This window comes from Natrix helvetica, assembly GCF_964273705.1.
Source record: "Natrix helvetica genome assembly, chromosome: Z".
NCBI lineage: Eukaryota > Metazoa > Chordata > Lepidosauria > Squamata > Natricidae > Natrix > Natrix helvetica.
Window position 1 is genome coordinate 46625235 of NC_138554.1, and position 24810 is coordinate 46650044.

General features: G+C 40.7%; 1 protein-coding gene and 1 long non-coding RNA gene across 3 annotated transcripts in view; one reads left to right on the forward strand and one right to left on the reverse strand.

The window, feature by feature from the left end:
* Window positions 1-3697, reverse strand: part of JUP (junction plakoglobin) — a gene marked incomplete at its 5' end in the record, with an annotated part of 55624 nt that extends 51927 nt beyond the window's left edge. Inside the window, 2 exon segments of the mRNA XM_081971004.1 lie at window positions 3589-3676; window positions 3679-3697. Of these exon segments, the coding sequence (XP_081827130.1) occupies window positions 3589-3676; window positions 3679-3697 (107 nt within the window).
* Window positions 3698-3804: 107 nt separating this feature from the next.
* Window positions 3805-22137, forward strand: LOC309401785. Of its 2 annotated transcripts, none has more exons than XR_014176799.1 (3): window positions 3805-3925; window positions 12922-13110; window positions 20825-22137. It is a non-coding gene; the product is annotated as an uncharacterized lncRNA (long non-coding RNA). The 2 variants fall into 2 exon arrangements; XR_014176800.1 differs by having other exon boundaries at window positions 3813-3948.
* The last annotated feature ends 2673 nt before the right edge of the window (window positions 22138-24810 follow it).

Consider the following 24810-nt stretch of genomic DNA (forward strand, 5'->3'; position numbering starts at 1 on the left):
ACTTCTCGAGATAGGAATTCAGACAGTACAGTTTTCCAACTTTTTTTTCCAGCCTCCAGAATGGAGAAAACAACTCGCGGTCCCTTAAAAAGATGTAGCTTTTCAGTTGCATGTAATAAAAACCTCCCTGCATAAAATAAAGACATTGGACAAATAAAAAATAGATCTTAACTTTTGAATATTTGGTCCATACTTGATGTCACTAACAGAACACTTCTAATATTCTACATAAGGGCAAACAAAAACAACAAAGTAAAACAGAAAAAAATATACAATTTGTTGACCGCAGTTACTGGTTAAAAGGCTAATTTTTCATATTTTTCAGTCCAACATTCTTAGTTTCAGATTTCCAAACTTGATTTTAGCAAGAATTGGTAAATGGTAATAAAAATTCAAACATAGAAAAAGAAAGTTCATATAACTCTGTATTGGCATTTTTAAAATAAAAAATCATTTTTGCACCCATAAAATATAATTTCTCTTTAATGTTTAGCTGTTATTAAACATTTATAAGCTAAAGGTAGCCATCCTAGCTCAATAGACTGGCTTCTTCCAACATTATTCAGAAGTTCTACTGTAGAACCAACAAGAGAAAATGTTATCTTCAAGTGCTCCGTTTCCTTTTTTCTAAACATAAAGGTGTGCTTCTTATTTCCACAGAAACATTACTCTTCATTTAAAAACAGAAAAATTGCTATTATACTGGAAATAGCTGGGAAGCAGGGAGATGGAAGAGACATGACAAATGCATACATGAGAGTCAGCTTTCCTTCCTGCCACCCCCCTCTTTTGAAACTCATCAAGATTCCCATATGACTCACTCAGTACACAGACAAAGCAGTAAAATGTCTGGCATTCTGGATCTTTTATGAAGCAATAATAGAGCTGCTTCAGAAGTCAAACATATTATGATTTAAGTATGAGCAATGAACACAAAGTTGAATGTCCAATGATCCATAATCCCATCAACCATAAAATCCTTTTTAGACTATCTCTATAAATGGGCTATTTATATGGGAAAGAATGGGTTCATATTCTTATATCTGTATCTCTTCCGATAACATCATATAGTTATTGAACAGCTAGTTTTTTCTTTATAAACTTGTAAAACATAAAAGCAACAGAAACAATCAAACTCAGCCTCAAGAAACAGAAAATTTCAAGAACTAATTATATTTCTTTTGTGGTGATTCAGTGTAAATCAAGTTGCAATCACTAATTCAGTATGACTATTCTTTGTAACTTCCCTTTCGTTTTAATTGGGAATACAGTTTTTCACAGCAATAAGAACTCTTTGACCTTCTCTCCGCAGCCCATAAGGGACATCTTCAGGATTGTTCCTAGTCATTGAACCCAGTTAACTTATAGGGAGAGTCTATATATTCTCTGCTGCATTGTCACAAATATGCATATTGAGTGCAAAAAAAGTACTCTGCAATTAATTACCTAGTCAAACAAACAATGTGTATTATTATAACCAACAATGAACTTCTAAGTAATCCCGTAAATCAATTAAAAGTTTTTGCAGAGGGATCAGCAAAGCCTTTTGTTTTTAATCACATTTATTTTATTTTTTATGAACTGGTTAGTCTTTAAAAGACAACTTTTAAAGGAACAGAGACTTCTTAGAAATCTATACAGATAAGCCAAAATTAACAATTATATCAGTTTTATATCTATTTTGTTTATACAGTACTAAATTAGCAACAACAACCAAAATAGCTAAGCATCTAACAACAGATCTGCGGATTAAAAAGAAATTCTGTCCATACAAATATGCTTAAAATCCCATTTTCCATTATCTTCATTCCACTTATTATAATATTTATACTTCAGGACATTACAATCTTTTTTAATACAGTAGACAACTATTAAAATGGCGGAAGGGTAATGAACAATTCATTTTGGGACAACGTAAAGGGTGTGTCTGGGAGAGACAAACTGGATTATGAGACTTCTAAATGCAATCGCTCAAGTTGAGCAAACAAGAGCCAAATTTAATTAGCACACTTCGGAAATCAAAGTATGAAAGAGTCAAGGAGTATGCACCCTTTGTTCACAAATCAGTCACATAAATGAGCACACAGCATACTTTTCTCTGAACCAGCATTCATGCACAATGCTTTTTTCCTATCAGTGTTCCAGAGGGGGAGTGCTATTCATCCATAACTAACACACATTAATTTTAACAATTAATTATTTTATCTATTTTCTAATACGTACACAAAGATTCACTTTTTAATGAATTGTAAATTCATTCTTGCACATTCAAAACTAAACAAAAGAGCAGGCATATTTTATCCCTCGACAGTAGAAATATACTTACCATGGTTAGGTAAACTGAATCCATAAACTAGTAAGCCAACTTAATGGGATTTCAATCCCTAAACCCAATAACTGAAATTATTCTTGGGCCAAAACATATGGTATCCTTTGAAACACTGACCTTGAAACAGAAGCAGAGCAGCTGACAACTAGAAATCTTTCCAGCTCAATGCCAAATCCCCCCCCCCCCAAGTATTCTTCTACCTTTATTAATCAGAATGGTCTCTTTTACAGTCTTCAACTCCCCATTCCCTTAACCTCACTCTGTAATGTCTTGCCCTGCCCAACTTTTCCTCAACAATTCCTGGAATGTGTATCACCATCACTGAAAAAAAAAACAACCTTCATTCTCCAAGATTTTCTCTGCAGAGCCAGAATCAGTGCCCCAACTCAAGCTTATCTCACACCTACCACTTCAAAATGATCTTTTGTGCTCCTATTTCCATGACGGGATTGCAGCTCATTTCCAGCACCTTCTCCCTATTCCCCCTTGGGCCAAAAGTCTTGTTTCTTTTCAGCTTCGATGAGCGCATCTGGAAACTACCTCAACTGGCACGGGCTTCCCACTTCACCCACCACCATTTCAAAACCACCTTGGACCCAAGAGCAAGCTCCCCAAATTTTGGAGGCACAAACCACTACCGGCAGTCCCATCTCAATCGAGTCCCCCCCCCCCCCCCGTTTATCCACAGGCCTCCTGACCACGTCCCTTCTTCACAAGTTCCCGCATTTCCCTTCAGACTCCAGAGGGGGGAAAACCCACCGAATTTCATTCAGGCACTGGCGTATTTTTTTTTTTTGCCACCACCACCCCCGCTCGCTTCCTTTTTACCCACCTCTCCGTTTCTTTCTACTCACCCCAAGGAGCTCTACTTCCACCACCCCCAAAGACCTACCCCCACCCCCACCCCCAGAGAGCAAGGAAACACCGACCCCTTCGACATATGGCAGAAAGCGGGGAGAGAAGTTTGGGGTGTGGAACCCAAACTCGCCCCTTATTCCCTTTCTCCCCCGCCCCCCGCACGAATCCCCTCCTGCATGCCACTTCATTGCCGTGGGGACAGCGCCCAAAGACTTCCTTCGGCGGGAGGGGTCTTCTTCCCTCGCCATCCCCCTTAAGCATACTTCCTGACACGGGTCTGTCTCCCCCAGCCCGCTTCCCCAGCCCATTCCTTGCTGCCCCCCATACGCCCCCCCCCGAAGCGACCTCTCGCCCGGGGGTCCCTTCCCTGCCCCTTCCTTCCCCTTCCCTCCCCGACCCACCTGCTGGCCCCGTCGCCACCGCCTTGATTGCCTCTCTCCACTCCGCCCCGCTCCAAGTGACTCGATCCAGCGAACAATGGGGGTGAACAGCGAGCTTGGCAGAGCCCATCCCTGGTCCCCATGGACACAGGCCACGCCCCCAGATCTCTGAATGGCCTATTCCGTCTGGAGGAGGCGCAGTCACCTCTCCCGCTGCCACGCCCAGTTTCGCCCTGCCCTGGAATGGTGTTTACCGGCCAAGTCTCCTGATTAGACGCGAAGAGCAGGTGGCAATCGGAGGCCGGAAGGAACTTTCGCGCAAACTAGAAGGGCGAGTCGAGGACTCAGGGAACGGCAGGTGTGGGAGGGGCAGGCTACAAGGTGGGCGGGGCTAGCGACAACGAGCGGGGGGAGGAGGGAGGGAAGGCGGTTTTGAAGAGAGGCAAAACATGTGCTTGGCGGACGGAAAGTCCCCAATTCAGTCTTAGGTACAAAACAATGTAGAAAAACTTCTCCTTCAAATCCTGTGGGACACCGTAAATGACATTAGGACCTCATAAGTGATGGTAGACCGAGGGAGGGGAAAGATAACTTGGCATTTTCAAATAAAGATGATAAACTTGTCAATAGCAAAAAATGATAATTTATCACCCTTGCCTCTTCACAAATTTGTGGGCCCCTCTCTTTACAAATTCCTTTCTAATAAAAAAAATGCTTTCAGTAATTAGTCCCCTAGAATTCTATTAGGTTCTCAATCCAATGCCATAAATATTGCCCTTTGCGTTTTCTTCTAGAAACTAGCTGGATCAGACAAAAGTAAATCCAATTCAGAAAGTTGTTCCTACAGTGGTCACCCAAGTGTTTCTGGAAACACCCCAGCTGGAGTGAAAGCTGTCACGCCTCCTGTTTCTCAACTATCCTCATTCAGAATCTGTAGCCTTTGTGATTTACCCTTCATTTTTATGCTCTGTCTTTCTCTGAATAACTCCTGCTGACTGCAGCACTTTCGTTGGTTTTCATCTTAGTTCCCTTTTTTCTTATACATAAACCTACACACACACACACACACACACACAACGTTGTTTCCCATCTTTCTTTCATCTGAATTCACTTGTAAAACTATTGTCTTTATCCTTCAGTTTGTTGACTCCTGGTAACTGCCTGAACAAGTCCCTGCAATTTTCTTAGCAAGATTTTGGAAATGGTTTACAAACACCTTCTTTCTGACTCAAGAGTGATCTGCCCAAGCTTACCCAGTTGACTTTGTATGTAAGGCAGGACTAGAATCTATGCTTGCCCAGTTTTTAGTCTAATGCCTTAACCACCACATCAAATTGGCTCTTAATTGTTCAGTAACTTTCACAGTATGTCATTCACCACCTCCTAGCCTTTTCTCATTTAAATATTTATATCCTGATTTATTTCCAGAAATAACTCAAAAGAACTAACAGATCATTTATTATATAAGAATACAGACAGATGTTAGTCATAAAAGTACAATTTTAATGTACTAAAAAGAAACACTCCCAAATTTTCCCTACCCCTTTAAATTATCTCTACAATGTGCTCCCAAAACCTCTAATGGCATTGTATATCTTACTAGGTTTTTCCTTGTAAAATTCCTCATCCATCTCTTTCTATATTTTATTTAGTTCTATCCCCTTCTCCCCATAAAAGCTATCCTTGATGCTCCCCTCTTTAGGGGATTATTCTTTCCCTTAAGGAAAACCAAATATGTTTTTCACTAGAAAGAGAATAGAATCCTTGCAACTATAAACACATACAACACCAGTTCATTGCATCACTTTCCCAATTTGTTGCACAAGGACTGGAACTGCCTTGGTTAATAACCAGCACTTAAATTGGACAAGAAAAATGAAACTTCAAGGATTTCATGGGCCACACTGTGGCAGTTGAATCTTATTTACCTTAACACCTGGACCACTTTGAGAGATTGAGGCTGGATGACAAGAAATCATATTGTATTTGTTAGATATTAACATATATAGGAGGAAGTCTCCTCTCTGGTCCGCTGCTACAGCGGGAAACAGGTATTACTCTGATTGGTCGAGAGGCGTACCCGAGTACTATAAAAGGGGAACCCTCCGACCACAGAGCAAGCTGGATCACTACTACTACTAATAAAGAGCTGTTAATTCACTTCGTGTCTGCAGTCTGTTCTCTCGCTGCCCAGATCTAACATTGGCGACGAGGGTGGGATTGAGAGACAGATAGGACGAAGAACGCTACCTCCAGAATCTCCGGTTTTGATCCAGCCCAGGAATTCGGCAGAAATTCCGGCAGCCATCTCAAGCCACCGCAGCGCGGCAAATTCAAACGAGAGAAGATGGCGATGCATGCTCCCCCCGCTCCATTCGACCCAGCGAATGATGAATGGGAAGCCTTCATGATTCGTTTCGAGTGTTTTCTCGAAGCGAATGAATACACGGGAATCACCGACGCCCGGAAGAAAAACATTTTCCTCGGCTACTGCGGAAAAGAAGTATTCAACACGGCCAGAGACCTCACCGCGCCTACTCCAATACAGGCAGTATCATGGGTGGCGTTGCAACAGGCTCTACAGACTCATTACGCGCCAAAACCTTCCCGCCATGTTTGCCGCCAAGCGTTCAACACGAGGAACCAGAAGGCGGGAGAATCTATCAACCAATATGTTGCAGCCCTACGTAAAGCAGCCACACATTGTGGATTCAGAGACCTGGATGAGCAGATTATGGATCGACTCGTTAGCGGGCTGAGAGACATTTCCCTACAAAAGCGGCTGTTAGCAAAAACCAATTTAAGCCTACAGATTGTACTCGAGGAGGCAAGAGCTTCAGAAGCAGCAGACAGATCAGCGGAGACAATTCAACGCGGGTTCAACACTGGCCAGCCAGCGCCAAGACACACCAAAGTTCACTACGAGGACACAAGCCCCGACTACGAGGATCCCGAGTTCAAGGACAGTCACCTGATGCGGAGCAGTCACGTGAGGCCTGGGGGGAGACCTGGATTCCGTTTGCCGCCCTGCGCAAGCTGCGGAGGGAATCACCCCAGGTCTACTTGTAGGTTCAGGAACGTTGTTTGTTCGCACTGCAACAAACTTGGGCACATCGCACGAGTGTGCCGGAGCGAAGTCCCTGCCTCACGGCAGCCACCCATGTACCGCCAACAGAAGCCCAACCCAGGGGCTTGGCGAAACCAAAAAGGGCGCCCAGAGAGAAATCCACAAGTGTTTACCCAGAGAGAAAATTCCCAAAGAGCTGAGCGAGCGTATCCCCAGAGAGATTACACACAAGGAGCTGAGCGAGCGTATCCCCAGAGAGATTACTCACAAAGAGCTGAAAGAGCGTTCTATCAAGACGCTCAACGAGAGTATTTTCAGGATACAGATACTGAGATAGAGTTGACCCAGAGAGAGGAGTTGCGAACGTATCTCACCACGATAAGTCAGGTCCGCCCCAAGCGGCCAAAAAGGCTGAGAGTCACAGTCCTCTTGGAGGGCTCACCTTGCGAGCTAGAAGTTGACACAGGATCGACCCTGACGATCATTTCATGGGCATCCATGAAACAGGCTATCCCTAGCCTCAGAAAGAGCCAACTACGCGTTCCAGACGTCCTGCTACGAGACTACCAGGGGAACCAAGTCCCCATCGTGGGCCAAGGCACATTCCAAATCCGTTTCAAGGACATCGTAGCCCAGCTGCCCGTGACCATCGCCAGCGCGCCATTACAGAACCTTCTGGGGCTTGATTGGTTTGAAGCCCTGGGGTTAGAAGTCACCGGAATCAACGCCGTGGAAAACAGCAGCGCTGAACAGATTTTTAAGGAGTTCGAGGATGTGTTCAGCCCCGGTCTTGGTAAGTATGTGGGTAAACCAATATCATTTAATTTAGACCCCAAAGTGGCGCCAATCCGACTTAAGCTGAGACGAGTGCCTTTTGCACTCCGCCCAAAAATAGACAAGGAAATAGATAAATTAGTAGAGCAAGGAGTCCTTGAGCCAGTGGATCACGCGCGTTGGGAAACTCCCATTGTGACCCCAGTCAAACCAGACGGATCAGTCCGCATCTGCGTGGACTATAAATGCACAATTAATGTCGCGCTACAACAAAGCGCGTATCCTGTGCCTGTAGTACAGCACTTATTGCACTCGTTGGGGCCAGGAAAGGTATTTGCTAAATTAGACATGGCACAAGCTTACCAGCAGCTGCCCGTAGATAGCGCCACAGCGGAGGCCCAAACTATAGTGACGCATAGAGGGGCATTCAAATGCAACCGGCTGCAATTCGGTGTGAGTGTTGCTCCAGGTTTGTTCCAGAGCGTCATGGAACGGCTTTTGCAAGGGATACCGGGAGTCGTCCCCTATTTCGACGACATCTTGGTGTCCGCTGCAAACAAGGAGCAATTAAATAAAAGAGTCAGAACTGTTTTGGCCAGAATCAGAGAGAAGGGTCTCCGCCTTAAAAAGGAAAAATGCCAAATTAACGTGCCTAGCGTAGAATTCCTGGGATATAGAATCGATGGTCAGGGAATACACCTCACTTCAAAGAAAATTAAGGCAATCCAGGACGCCCCCACACCACGTAACCAGACCGAGCTGCAGGCCTTCCTCGGACTACTTAACTTCTACAGCGTTTTTCTGAGACAGAAGGCGACCGTTGCTGAGCCGCTACATCGACTACTCCAGCGAAACGCACCATGGAGATGGGGACGATCCGAAGCAGCAGCTTTTGCCAGGGTAAAGCGCCTGCTCACCACTGACTCGCTGTTAGTCCAATACAGCCAGACACTACCGCTAGTATTGACCTGCGACGCATCACCTTTTGGAGTCGGCGCAGTCCTTAGCCACAGGATGCCAGACGGAAAAGAAGCACCCATCGCGTTCTACTCTAGAACTCTTTCATCGGCCGAGAGGAACTACAGCCAGATGGACAGGGAAGTGTTAGCTGCGGTAGCTGGAGTAAAACGTTTCCATGAATACCTCTACGGCCGCGATTTTGAACTAATTACTGATCACAAACCGCTGTTGGGACTTTTGGCGGGAAACCGCCCCACCCCGGTCTCCCTTTCTCCACGCATGACCAGGTGGACTGTTTTCCTGGCTGCGTACTCCTACAAGTTAATTCATCGACCGGGCTCCACTCTAGGACACGCAGACGCACTCAGCCGTTGCCCACTACCGGACCTTTTGCCAGACCCCACTCCCGAAGTACCGGTGTTGCTCATTGACTGTTTGGACTCAGGACCGGTTTCTTCCTGCGACTTTGCAAGGTTCTCCTCTAAAGACAGTTTAATAAAGCAAGTTCAAACTTGGGTTTGGAGGGGGTGGCCGAAGGGAAACGTGGGCCCAGAATTCAAAGTGTTCTGGTCAAAACGGGACGAACTCTCAGTGTTACAAGGTTGTTTATTGTGGGGGGATCGAGTTGTTATTCCTTATGCTTTACAAAAAAATGTGTTAGATGCATTACATGTAGGGCATCCGGGGATCGTTAGAATGAAGGCTTTAGCGAGAAGTTACGTTTGGTGGCCAAACATGGACAAAGAGATAGAGGAGTGGGTGGCCACTTGCGATCCATGCCAAGAATCGAGACCAGCACCCCCGGAAGCACCCGCCACGGAATGGGAAAAGCCGAAAGCACCCTGGTCGAGAATACACATCGACTTCGCAGGGCCAGTTCAAGGTCAGACTTTCCTTATAGTTGTGGATGCATATTCCAAATGGCTAGAGGTAGTCCTAATGACTTCAACCACGGCAGAGGCAGTCATTAAGGTTCTACGGCGACTTTTCGCCACTCATGGCCTGCCCGACCTCCTAGTCTCCGATAACGGGCCCCAATTCACGGCCATGCATTTCGAAACGTTTTTAGCAGGTCAGGGAATTCGGCATGCCCTGGTCGCGCCATTCCATCCGGCATCAAACGGACAGGCGGAGAGAATGGTGCGATTCGCAAAAGAGGCCCTCGCTAGGATGGGTCCAGGTGATTGGCAAACACGCATTGACCATTACCTCTTAATTCAGCATATTACCCCAAGCGCAACGACGGGTAGGAGCCCCGCTGAACTACTCATGGGCCGCCGTCTACGGTCTCACCTGGACCGTCTTCACCCAAATTACTCTGCCACAGCTCCCCCAGACTCCACAAGCAAAATTCGGTCTTTCAGCATAGGGGATTCAGTATACGCCCACAACTATGCAGGGGGAACATTGTGGATGCCGGCCAAGGTCATTGGCATCACGGGTCCACGATTGTATCTGCTGGAGCTGGAAGATGGGCGGAACTGGAAAAGGCACATCGATCAACTTCGGGGTCGCCTAGCACATTCAGACCTTCGAACCGAAGACGAGAGTTTCCAGCCAACGGAAAGTCAGCCGCTCAAGAGCCCCGTCATAGAGAACTACGACACCTGCGAACCCAGGTCGGAACAAGAGAGCGAGCATGAAGCAGAGCAAACCCCAGACAACGCAACCGAGCAGACTCCGGAACGCCCTAGCAACGAAGGCACAAAACCTCCCGAACGTGAAACAGGAAAAGCACCCGATCCTGCAACCACTTCTAACCAACCCGAACTACGACGCTCCTCCCGAGCAAGACAAACACCAACGTATCTAAAGGACTATGTTACTAACCGCAACGTTCCGTCTAGGAGGGGAGGGGTGTTAGATATTAACATATATAGGAGGAAGTCTCCTCTCTGGTCCGCTGCTACAGCGGGAAACAGGTATTACTCTGATTGGTCGAGAGGCGTACCCGAGTACTATAAAAGGGGAACCCTCCGACCACAGAGCAAGCTGGATCACTACTACTACTAATAAAGAGCTGTTAAGTCACTTCGTGTCCGCAGTCTGTTCTCTCGCTGCCCAGATCTAACAGTATTATTCAGATCTAGTGTGGAAGGTAAGTTCTGTAAGGTTAAAATGGAAGGTTAGTGTTTGATTATTATCTTTCCTTCTGCCCATAATACTTACGACTTCATTTAAAGACTGCTACTCTACTTCATTAGCAATCTCATATTTCTCAGACCTGGGATCTGCCTGGAGCTCAAATATACTTTTAGAGAATGATTTTTTTAAAAAAACTTCATACCATATACATGTCTTCTGGGACAAGATGCTGATTAAGTGAACCATAGCTCCTGAAAGCCTACACCATAGTAATATGTGTTCATCTTAAAATATGCTACCAGAGTTCTTCTGAACTTTAGCTTCTTTGGACGAATCAGACAGTTTGGGAGTCTCCCTTTACCCTGAACATGACAATGACAACAGTACATTAGACTGCTGTTATGTTACTGTGAGAGGGGCTTTAAGCGTAGCCTCTCCTGCAGATGTTGGACTTGGCCACGTTTTACAAATTAGTGTACTGTAACAACAAGGCTGTCTTTAAAAATTTTTGGAAACTGCATCTGGCACAAAATGCTGCTGTCAAAATAGCATCAGAAGTCAATAATTTGAATCACATTACTGCTCTGCTTATGCAGTTGCTATTGTGAAATTGATCTAGAATAGTGATGATCTAGTGATAATTTATTTTAATATGATGCCTCCTGTTCTCAATAAGGTTCTTCCAGTTTTTCCTACAACAACCTAAGTTGGGCTAAGACAAAGTGACTGACATAAAATCTGGATCTGCACATTTCACTGTGCCACATCATTTGTTTGACTTGGCAGATGTGTTGTGTGAATCTAATTATTTTTCCACAAATCATGGTTTAAACAAACCACAGCTTAGCATAATGTGCAAATCTAGCTGCAGAGTTCATCTGAAAAAGTAAATGAGAAGATTTATGTTCCAGCTGGTAAGGTTAATGCTCCAGAGTAACCATCTGGGGAGGTTGTGAACACTTATTAACCCTTGAAGAATTGATTCATGCCTGTGGTATTATACCTGCCCCTCTGCTCATAATCATAATAGTCCTTCAAACACAACAATAGTTAGTTCCAGAACTACTATTTTATTTGATCATACGTTTGTCTTAAAATAACTATCCATATTAGTAGTGTAACATATCCTAAGCCTTTTGCTGACTTTCGCTGACTTACTATTACAGAACATGAATTGAGAGAACAAAGTGTGCAATGATGAGTGACAAAAACAAAATAGAAAATAAGATTGGCTTTTTTCACTTCAGATTCAAAAGCAAACAGCAGAAAAATGGACAAAGGCAGTTCTTCCAAATCAGGCACAAAGAGATTTCCCATTAAATGGCAATGAGATAAACTGAAACCCGATCTAGAGGAAGAAAGGATTGAATCAATCAATCAATCAATCAATCAATCAATCAGAATAGAGCTAGAAGGGACCTTGTCATCTAGTCCAAGCAGGAGACCCTACACCTTTTCTGACAGTTAGCAGTCCAGTCTCTTCTTGAAAGTATCCAAGTATGAAAGTATGATGAAGCTCCCACAATTTCCAAAGACAACTTCTGTCGATTGATTGTGCTCACTGTCAGAAAAGTTATTCTTGTTTCCAGGTTGAATCTCTCCTTGATTAGTTTCCATGAACACCTTGAAGTGCTACAGCCTGCAAACAGCTTCTTGGAGAAACTGAATATATAATCCAGATTGCTATATTGGAGCCTTTATTGAGGACAAATATCTCTTTCAATCTGAAGCCTTTTTCTTGGACACAGTTTATCTGAATGCCTCCCTTAAGATTCTGTAAATTTCAGGTGTCCATGATATAGGGAATATACTTGCTTTACAAAGTCAGATTTGAAATAAAACAATACGTTTTCTAACTCATGAAAAAAACCATCCTCAGGATTAGTCACAGAAGAAGGAGAGAATTCAGATATGGTGGGCAGCATAACAGTAAGAAATATACAGTTTGCTAATACGTTGCAATTAGAATTTCCCTTGTTAACATCCTTATTGTTACAAAAATGGTCCTTTCTCCTAAGTAGATTAATCCAATATTTAATTCCAACTGCATCTACATTGTAGGATTACCATGTTCCTTTTTGTTCTATGGACGTAATACTACATGCAGAGTTTATAGTGACAATCCAGTCCAATAATAAAAAAATGGAACAATGTAATCTGTTATGCTACATTTCCATCAGGTTTTGGGGGGGGGGGGAACCTGTGTGAGAGATTTATCTATTCTCCAGCAAATCATTTCTGAGGCTTGGATAGTTATTTAAAGAATGGAGTTCAAGCAAGGCTTTATTGTTCTTCATGATGATACCCTTTGTATTTACAGAACATCTTTTAAAATAAGAATACAGTTTTAATATCCAGCAATTTTCCTTAATGGTTCATCAACCACAGTATTTTCTGGAAAGCTACAGAGGCATCTTTGCTTTCAAATCAATACAAAGGTTACTACTTTTGGCTTCCAATTCTTACAGGTCCCTCTTCCCTCAATAGCTTATCAGAGAAACGAGATCTACATTTTCGAAAGAGAAACATTACAATACAGCAATGTTGGAATTTGTTCTGGACACCTGGGATCTATTTCACTATCAGCTATGGAAGCTCACCAGAAAATCTCAACCTAACTTACCTCTCAGTTTGTTGGGGGGAAATAAGAGAAAGAAGTAAGTATCTTGAGCTCTTAAATGAAAGGCGAGATATAAATCAAATAAGCAAGTAAAAGAGAGTGTCTTCTTTTTGCTGGTATTTTGACTTTGCAAGCTAATTTTGCTTTCCTTTTAGTACAGCACCAAATCAAAATGATCCTTTAAAAAAAGCCCATATGCATTTTCTAAAATATGATATACTTGAGCTGCTTATTTTTTGGTTGAATTGCTATGCCTCTTATTTTGAAATGTTGGGGCTATTTGATTTCATTGACGTACCTTACCAGGCGTTGCCCTGTGATCCCTTGGAGCTGAATAATAATCTATACATTTGAGAAACAAAATTACAAGAAATAAATAAATTCAGCAAAGAGTGGTTGCTGCTTAGGCAGGTTATATGGACGTACAATTATAGTGCTATATAACATAGTTCCTATTATTTAAAAAATGTTTTTTAGTTTTTTAGCTGTAAACCATGTTCTCTTGCAGAAATACTCCTGTATACTCATTGGTTGCTTGTCTGTAGCAATGCTATTTTTAAAGGGCTCAGCACTTGAAACATTCCTGTTGTACCATATCTCTTTCCACCCCCGCCTTCTGCAAACAAGTCTAATCTGACATTCTTCTTTGTCCAATAGAAATATTAACTCATTGCAATGGACTTTTATTTTAAGCAGGAAGATACTTTTTTTATTTATTTCAACTTGAATGAATGTTGGAGAGAAATTATATAACAGGATTCCAGGCGCTGTGTTTTTACTAGCAGAACAATTGTCCAAAAACAGATCACTTGGCCAAAGAAATATCATGTTTGAATGTTGCTTGATCTGGCTTCAGGGTGCAGGGAAACCACTTTCCCCAAATGCTACTTTTGGGGGAAGGCGGGTGGACGGTGACTTAGAATGTTGCCATTGACTCCATTCTAACCCCCCCACCCCCCCATTCCTTTTGTCCCTTGGCCATTTGACTCATACATAGCTTGACTTGTGTTCTTAGTGTATGGAAATAAATGCAAAACATGTATGTGTGTGGAAGATAAGGAAGATTGCCTTGACAGCAATAGATAATAGCAATAGCTTTTACCTATCTTCAATCAAGGTTATCTTTTTTTACTGTCTACAACATAGTTGAATAGAAAGAAGTAAAAATGTCAGCTCCCCCACCTGCATGCACACCATACCCCAATGTTTTTCTATGAACATTATTAATAAAAGAACTGGAAATTATTCCACAAGTCATTTTTTGCATCGTTTCCTCACTCCTTGAAAATTTGTATAAAAGAAAACAAGCAATGGAATTATATGCTAGCAACAATATCCATAATCCAGCAATATTAGCACCACTATAACTGAGCTGCAAAAACATAGGTGATTGCTAACTTGATGCTGTATGCAGCTCTGTTTCCATATGGTTGCTCCCCAGAATTGTGCAACCCATTTATGGCAGCTGTAGACAATATGTCCATATTGTATTTGTCTATGGTCCTCCACACCTGGTTGTCAATTTAACTGGATTTACTGCACTCCCTTATCTATTCATCAATTTCAGTTTGCCCTAACTTTTGTCAAGGGGCCATAGGGTTCTGAATGGTTTACCTGATCGATAAGAACTGTGAAACAACTTTTACTAAAATGACTTTTTTCACTGCATATGAAAAACTATGTCTTATTAGCTTTTTCAGAATGATCGTCATCTCTTATTGTGTTTACTATGAATACAAAGGCTGAAACATATTTAATTCTTGAGGGGAAAATAATAACAACCACAGCTTTTTTAAAATATAAAACTTTAGTTCAGAAGAAGAATCTGTAAGAAAATCTGGCCTTCTGGGGGAAGTATGGTGAATTGGTGACAATGGCAAAGACTAAGAAATCCGTGAATAGCTTGGTTCTTTGGAACCTCTTGGAATAAGGAGAAGACAGGAGATTGCCCACCTTCACTTCAGATGGCTGTTCCTCATGAAAGGATCACAAGACAGTGGTTTTTAATGGGTCTGAGCACTGGGAGACAGTGGGATTGGCCTTCCTGCTCACGTGACAGCAGAAACTTTGAAAGAACATTAAGTTTGCAAATGTTACTTTCTAATCATTTTCAAAAATTGACTATCAATTTACAAGCTTACAAGCTTAAGAACTTAAAGAATTTGAAATTAACAGCAAAAAGTTAAATTAGATTTTGATCTAAGAAAGTTATAAATGGATTAAAGATCCAGATAAATTTGAACTATTACTATAAGATTTTGGAATTAACTATAAAAAGTAAACAACTTTTTATGGGAAACAGACTTATTTTAGTAATTCTGGCAAGTCATAACAAAAAATAAGTAATGATTTTAGAAACAACATAAAGGTGACTAAATTTTTTAAAATAAAGGAAAGAGAAAAATACAACACATGTCAATTAAAAATGGGAGTTACATAATATTAGACAGTGTTATAACATTGGAAATATTAATATTAATTAGCTCTTTAAAAATGGAGACATAAGTTAGTAAATTACAATATCAATACTGTCAGTAATGATGTCTGCTTACATGAATAGAAAATGTCTAAAAGATGGAAGTGACAGATGTGGAACAAATTTTATCCGATACATAGAGTACTGAGTGTAGAACTCCAAATTACAGGCCAAGAGAATGATTTCAAAAATCATTTGAAAAATATGGTGGAATATAGTATGGAGTCCCTTAAGTGCATGAAGTTTAAATAGTTTTCCTGTGAAGAAGAGAATCCTCAGATTATATGTTTAATGATGTAAGTCAGCTTTAGTTTGGCAAAATTTCTGGCTATAGGCAAAGGAACAATAAAAATATTGTTCATTTAAACAATAAACAGTTTAAAAGAACCCCAGTGTGTCTTTCCTGCAACCTGACAGAAAAGGATACGTTACTTCTTTTCTTTACAAAATAAACTGTTTGAATTTTAAAAAATTAAAAAAGGAAATCCAAATGATAAACCAAAGGAATGTCCTGGAAAATTTGATCAAGAAAATAGGCTTCTTAAAGCCTTGAAGAAATTTAAATAATGGGATAAAGAAGAACTAAAGAGAAATCAAACCCTATGATAATATATGATTGAATTAAAGGTTAGGATTAAATATAAAGGAATATAAAGTAGGCTTACTTGGCCAAGTCTAAAATAAGGCTTTCTCCCCCCCCCTTTTTTTTTTTGCAATGTTTTTGCAATTTTTAAATGGACTTTTTGCTGTCAACCAGGATTGAAAAAGTAGATGTTATCAGGATTTGCTTATAGATAAGAAATGGGATGAAGAGTTACCTATTTAACCTTGTGGGAGTAAAAAGTTATTAACCGTGCTTGTACTTTATTGTTATAAGGGTTCTAAGTTAATTCTTCATATATTTGTTCTTGTTCTTCTTTCTTTCTTCCTACTGTAATTAAAATTCTTAATAAAATATATATTTTTAAAAGAATCAATAACAGGGAAATAAATATAACACAAAGAGCATAATAAATGGATTGGATCCAGAACTCAGAGTCCTGAAACTCAATTAAAATCCTATTAATAAAAACCAAGCTACAAATCACCCAAAGTAACTACACAGTAAGATATATACAATTGAAACAAAATATTTGTTTATTATTCAGTGTTTTCCCTACTTAAAGGTTTCTTTAAAATACCTAAAAAGTATAGCAGTATTCATAATTAGGAATGCTAAAAATGTTTTTCCTATTATATAAAATAGAAATATTATGTCAAAAAAGAGTTTGGCTGGTAATAATAGTTCAGTATTTTATGGCTCTGAGGTCTTAGCTCTAAAGTACCAGTCAATTCTTGAGTTACGTATTCAAATGTTAATTTTTAACATGGCATATATGCAAAAATAGCTTCATGTTTTACTAATATTAGATGCAATTTAGATTCAGTTGCTAATTAAGGAAATGTGCTATATACCTTGCTTGACTAATTATTGTACCATAACTCAACTAAAAAACTAATATTATTTCCTTTTTGTTGACTTAAAATGAATTTTGCCTATGGGTTTCAATTTCTTCATACTTATAAGACATTGTGAGCTGGTCTGATTGTGCTAAAATTAACATGATATAATTACAATTTCTTGAAAAATTGCAATAGATGGCTTTTGACATTTTTGGAGACACACATTTTTTTCTTTGAAATATTCCCATGATATCCTGAAGCCTTCATCTTTAAATATATGCACGCATCCATATTAAACAAGCTAGATATGTCATGTTCATATGTTTTCAGTTTAAATATGCGGAATCTATAAAAATCTCTTGTATTCTCTGAAAAAATTGTAAAGAGCTTAATGATGATATTCTGAAAATCTTTGAAAATATGGTTGCTTTTCCAGGCCTTGGAGCGATGATTGTTGAGACCCTGTAAATTGTGTTTTGGTATCATTTATGGTTATTACTTCTGGAGGTGCATTTCTCAATTTTGGGTGTTTCTTACTTTTTAACTGTAAGCTACTTAGAGACATTTGGAGTTTTGGTGGCTTCTAAATTTCACAAAAGTGTAAGCTTTTGTTCCCTTGGGCATAATTCTTGAATTATTGTTCAGTGTCAGGACAATGCAGGGAGATATATAGCAAAACTAAAGAAAAACATTCCTGTTCAGGAGTATAATATGAAGCATGGTCAACCACTACCCACCTGCAGTGAAACAAAACAGAAGTTAGGATTCTCAAGGAGGTACAACTTCTCAATTTTTTTTTATTTTGAAATTTAAAAAGACAACATCTCATTTGAATTAGGCTCAATTGCTGATGATTTCTGGACATAATGATGCAGCTTTGTGGCCAGCCATTAAGAAGGGTTTCGGGTTAAAAAGGGTTTTGTCATTGCTTTTTTCCATGATCTGCTTTTGACATCTGGATCTAGACCAGAGCTCTGCCATTTCATGGTGGTCACATATCCATCTTATTGGTCAGGCTCAACCTTGTATTACTTTTCAAAATCAGTGCAAGTAAGATCAGGTTAGATCAGGGGTGTCCAAACTTGGCAACTTTAAGACTTCCAGAATTCTCCAGCCAGCTCTGCTGGGAGTTGAAGTCCACAAGTCTTAAAGTTGCCAAGTTTGGACACCCCTGGGTTAGATGGTGTCAGTGGTTTTGTTTAAATATTAAATGTCCCTCGAAAACCTGATTTTTTCTGTAGTCTAAGCATTTAGTACAATTTTGTTAAATGAGACTAAATCATCTGGAAGCCTAATAGTTAAGCATGAGAGACTGCACAATTGGCATTTATCGAATCAACTGTTTGGAGCAGAGTTATTGTTTTTCTAACATTCATTTATTTTAATGAGGAATCAAAGAGATAGCAGTTGATAACTGATGTTTTAACATTTCTCTTTGTCTAGCTTCTAGTGTAAAGTAACATAGTCTGCCAAGGGATGGTGAAGTAGGCAATAATTATCTTCTTCAAACACCTTCTGTATTAAGGCATTGGCCAAATAATGACAATATCTGCCAGTGCACTTAGCTGCTGGTGTCTAGACAGCTTTTGGAACTGAGCTCTAATTATAACTGCATTTCTTAGCAGGGTTTGGTTCATATCCCCATTAAAAAAATATCAATGCCCAGAAGCATTTGCACGATGGAAGGTCTTTTCTGCCCCTGTGGAATTCAGTGGAAATGTCTAAGCCACATTGGAGAACAAACTCTAGCTGTCCTATATCTGAGCCCTTTAAAGATGCCGCTTCAAGCAACCTGCATTTTACCAGCTATCAAGGGCTTAGATGGGGTCAGGTCATCCCTGTGGAATGTCTTATGAATTAGAAGGTTTTATCAAATGGCTTTTGATGTCGCTGAGTGGATCCATTTTGCTATCACTAACCAGGTATAAATGATAGCCAAATGTACGGTCAAGAAGCAATGCTTTCTCCTTCCCCAGAGCAGCTTGAAATTCCAAATGGCGGCACATTTCTATTGCATTCTTCTTTTGAAGCCCCAGGAGCTTGGTTCCAGATTGTTCCAGCAGATTTTCATTATATTAGCACAGAGAATAGATAATGTTTGTAGGCCTTGATACTTTGAATATATCTTTGTTTTAAATGCATATGTAAAGTATTTGAAATTAAGCCTCTATCCCTGCAGTTTAAAGTAAGGGTTAAATTTCCTTTCAACAAAGATAGCTCAAGAACAAAAATGACTTGAAATATGGGCATAATGAGGAATATCAAACGTCCTATAAATTAGAATTTGAAGCAATATCTCCTGAAGAGCCACGGATATATCTCAGTTGGGAGTCATATCTAAAGAGATGAGTTGTTCCTTTCTGTTCTGTTAGCAAGCATATAGAAACATAAAAGCCATCATGAATTCTTATTTGCAGAGAGTATATTAAGTTTTTCTTCATTTGTTGATGATTAGCATGTTGTTATATTTCATTTAATGTAATGTTCCATTGTTATATTTGTTCATATTTTACTGATCTGTTTAACAGATTTGTCTACAGTAATATTCCCCAACCTGACTGTCTCCAGAGACACTGGCAATGTAACTCTGGCTTGCATCATAAAGTAGGCTACAGCCAGATTTCCCAATCTACCTTTCTTTGAATTCCCATGCTGGTGAAGATTTATATAATAAATAAATAAATAAATAAATAAATAAATAAATAAATAAATATTTATTTCTTAGCCGCACCCTCTCCCGAAGGACTCGGGGCGGCGTACAATGAAACATATGAAATAAATATGTGGACAAAACAAACATATAACAGAGACATATACCGAGACATACACAAGGAGGAGGTCGGCTGATGAATAAAAAACAATTAGAATACAGTGATTAAAAAACCCCTAAATAATTAAATATAATTAAAATACCCAATTAAAAACCCGTCAGGAGCGATATGGTTAGATCAAAGTTGAGCCAGGCCAGCTACTTGGAATAGGTGGGTCTTAAGCTTAATACGAAAGGAGCGGAGGTCAGAGGTATTCCTAATATCCGGAGGGAGGTCATTCCACAGGGCTGGACCCGCCACAGAGAAGGCTCTACTCCTAGGCGCCGCCCCCCGACACTGTCTAGTGGAGGGGTAGAGTCTGGATGTGCCATGAAATAAGGAATGTGTTTCTGACCCCCACCTCTTAAAAAGGGATTCATTCCTAAAAAACAAATCCATTATTCTTATTTTCTTATTTGATTTTTGTTCTAGTGTGTAATGGTGCAAGAAAATCTTAAATTATAGAATGTAAAGGTACAATCCCATCAGAATTTGACTGACTATATTTATTCATGTGATGACTTTAATAACTGATTTTAATTATGTGAAAAATGATTACACAGTGTTGTTTCTTTTCTTTTCTTTATTGTATGAACATGTTGCTCAATAGTAAAGTTTCCGTTTGCTTATTTCTGTAGCATTTATGGGTGATTCTTTCATTTTTTCCAAAGCTTCTGCTTTGTATCTTCCAGTACAGCAGGGGTGTCCAAACTTGGCAACTTTAAGACTTGTGCACTTCAACTCCCAGAATTCCCCAGCTGGCTGGGGAATTCTGGGAGTTGAAGTCCACAAGTCTTAAAGTTGCCAAGTTTGGACACCCCTGCAGTACAGGGATCACTGACACATTGACAAAAATAGTACACCCAAAAACCCTTTGATAAGTGTGTATGCATTCATGCATTTATAAACACATACAGAGAAATGTAAACATAATCACTATGATAACAAAGCATCTCTTCATGAAAGAGGAAAACATTGAATTAATTTTTAATGGTAACCTTCATAGTTTCTTTCATTTTTAGGATCCTGAGCTTTAAACTGGCTGCTGAATGAAAGGAGTTTTGAAGCCCAGGATTGTCACCTTTATATGTGAACATCTGTCATCCACCTAAGCTCAAGTAGGAATCAATTGTTCAAGAACAAGAGACAGATTAATCTTCTTTAAAGATCCAATCACATCAACATCATACTCATACATAATGAACCAATATCTCAAATGGACAGGTGAACATGTTGGAACAGGTTAGCTGAGCGCAGTCAGCTCTATAATAAGGTGGCAAAAGTCAGAGAAGCCAAAGGAGATGGTCTATTAATCAAAATTAAATATAGAACCAAAGATAACTCTATGAGGAATAATTCTGTCAGGAAGGATCCATTCAAAAAGCATTAAGATGTCCTCTAGCCATAGTCAAGAACAGAGGTGTCAAACTCACGACGGCATGTTGTCATCACATGACGTATTGCAACTTCCCCCCTTCGCTAAATTGGCAGTGGGCGTGGCCAGTGCATGATGCATGTGGCCTGCAGCTCACGAATTTGACATCCCTGGTCAAGAAGGTGGGATTTCTGCTTGAGATACAAGTTATTAGAATCTAGAAAGGGATATTAGAAAAAGTTACTAGGAAAGGCAGTTCCTCTAGTAAAGGATAATTCCAATCACATGAAAGAAAACCTAGGAGTCGGCCTGGCAGGAGTTGAAGTAATAAATCAGTTGGACTAGAAGACTTTCAAGGTCCCTCACAATCCTGTCCTGTCCTGTCCTGCCCTATCCCATCCCACTCCCCTAACAGGTGCTGCTCACCCTCTCACTCTCTTGCTGCTCTGCTGTGATACTTATGATCAGAATACTCCTCACTCTCTTTCTCTTCCCAGCCATTATCCCTGACATGATTCTGAAAGACCCAGTGAAGCTCTGCATCAGAACTGTCAAACTCGAGGCCCGTAAGCAGGATGCGTTACGAACTGGCCACACCCATGCCCGGTTTAGCAAAGGGGAGAAAGTCCTGATACATCATGTGATGCCGCTGTGATGATGCACATTTGACACCCCTGCTTTGGATCATCTGTTTTCCATGCAGCTTCATGACACATTTGCTTTGTATCTCCATCTCCTGCCCCATCTCCCCATTTCCCCCCTATTAGAGTTTTTCCCATTAAAAATGAAGTTGTATATTTTACATGTCTTCTCAATCATACTCATCCAAATACTCTGATCAAACTGCTTTCCTCCATTAATGCTATTGCCCCCCCTTTCGGGGGGGGGTGGATTATTTGCCAAATTTAATTCTAATTGAATACACTTGTTTAATAAAGTAAATCATCTCCTTAGCACATTTCCATCTCTGGTTTCTTTTTGTATGGATGTGCATCCAGCCTACGTCACAAGGATCCCCCACTACATGTGATAACATGCCATAGTTATATGCATAGTTAAACTCAATATTGATAATAGATGCCTCTTCTTGTTCTGTAGAACTTTTCCCCATAGCCATTGCTTAGTTTTGTAATGTGCAGAGGGGCGAGTGATATTCCTGCGTACTGTTTTGTCTGCCTGACAAAAAGTCTGCCCTCTTCCATTATTAACATTGCTTTTTCTTGCTGTTGCAACACAATGGACAATGCAGGCAGCATGATCATGAGACTGCCAGCACAGCAACCTGCAGGGAAGAGAAGTGTCAGTGGCCAACCCCCTCCACTCTCCACTAAAAGCTTCGATTGTTTGGTTGCATTAGCAAGAAGAGGCAAACCACAAAGCCCATTAGCATCAAGTCCTCAATCATTAATGGAAAGAAATACTCTGAGATGTCAAATCCCAATGGCAGCCTTAAGTCACTGTGCATGTTATTCTGTGGACAAATTCCATGAATACCACCCTTGCTTCCTAAAGCAGTGGTGGGTTCCTACCGGTTTGGCCCAGTTCGACAAACCGGTAGTGGTTTGGCGGCCTGGATCACTGGAGCCAGCAGTGACCCAGGCCTGCCATGCCACTGAATTGGTTCCCGGGATGGTGGCAGCAGTGCCGCCATCTTGTCTTTCAGTTCTTTGCATGTGCAGAACAATTTTAATTGCACTGTGCATGTGTACGCATGCAGTGTGCACATGAGCAAACCGGCAGTATTGCCTGCTGGAACCTACCCCTGTCCTAAAGCCCAATATTTCTCACCAAACTTGCTTTTCTATGTGTAATGCTATGCGGTAAAGACCTTGGGAAATGGGGCAGTTTTATGCCAGCCTTACCAGGTAGACCAGACAGGAAACGTGACCAGAGAATCAACTTTATTGTAAAGCTACATTAACAGAATCTTTCAAATCCAAAAGTGAAAGGCATGATCCAAAGTCAAGCATCAATATCAATCCAAAGCAAAACAGGAAATGAACATGTTGTTCCCAGCATCGGTTCCATCTGTCTTCTATGCTACAGCTGTGTGAAAAAGTCCTGCACGCTCTATGGTTTACGGTTTACGGTTTATGACATTTGTTTGGATAGGCCATTGATTTTTTGATATTTTATGCTAATTGCTATGCAAATATTGTTACATTTAAATAAATACTGGTGGTTCTTAAGTGAAAGGCATAAGCTTTTTTCAATTTGGTGCTGTTTGGATGAGGAGTTTGAATTTTCTTGCAAGCTTACAATGAGTATGAAAACAGATTAACTGATGCATACTCAGTGACATACGTATTGCAATTACTAAGGCCGATGCTAGTTTTTGTTAACATTTGTATTGTTTGTGGCCCTGGAAAGGACCGTTTAGGTAACCAAACTTGGTTACTAATATGAAATTGGCCAGCCCTTATTGCTTATCACCAGGCGGCATAGACTGTATAAGCCTTTGCACATGATCTTTGGTGACAATGTGGTGCCAAGCTGCAATAATGGATTCAATCAGCTCCTGCTTGGTCTTCAGATGCTTATTTTGTAACCAATCTTGGCCCACAAGTTCTCAATTGGGTTCAAATCCAGAATTCAAATCCAAAATCCACCTCTGAGCTGGCCAATCCAGGAGTCGAACACCATGCTTCTTCATCCACTGCTGGACAGACTTGGCTTAATGACAAGGAGCATTGTCATCCTGGAAGTAAAAGTCCTTCCCTACAAGTTGCTGAGCTGAAGGAAGCATGGTCTTTTCCAGGACTTCAGCATACTGCTTGGAATTCATGATTCCCTGCATGATTTGTATCCGACCAATACCAGAAGCAGCGATACAGCCCCAGATCATCATGTGCAATGGATGCTTCACAGATAGATTTAGGCAGTATGGCCTAAATTATTCAGCTGGAAATCTAAACAACTTATTGCACTGATCCCCAGTCAAGCAGAAATTGCTCTCGTCACTGAAGATGACCTTGGTCCACTGTTCGTTGGTCCACTTGGCATACTTCTTGGCCCACACATGTCCACGAGAGCGGTGAGCATCTGTGAGCAAAGATTTACCTTGAGCCCTGCAGCCTTTGAACCCTCTGGCAAGCAGTTTGTGACGCACTGTGCTTGTGCACACTGTTACATCACATATTTCACCCCAAATTCTTGTAATCTGAGGTGAGGCGAGCTTCCTGTCAGCCATTGAAATGCATTGCAGAGCCCGATCTTGCCGTTTTGTCAACTTTCTTGGTCTTCCAGAGCGGAGCCTGTGATCAACTGAACCAGTTATTTGGTATTTTTCAACCACTTTGCTCCCTGTGATGCGATGCATTTCACTCTCTTGGCTATTTCTGTACAGGAGTAACCCTCTTCATGAAGCACAATGATGCGATGCTGCTGCTCAGTACTGGTGAAAGCAAAGGCCTTCATTTTTGCCCGCAGCCAGAGCTAAATTAAATTTCTCGATGCTTTTTGTTAGATTCTGTGGCAAAAGACAAGACTCGTACAGCTGAGGTAACTGGAATTATTATTATTATTATTATTATTATTATTATTATTATTATTATTATTAACGAACAATTTATTAACAGGAACGGAACAGAGCACAACTATTTACAATTCAGCACCATGCCCTGCTTGACAGCT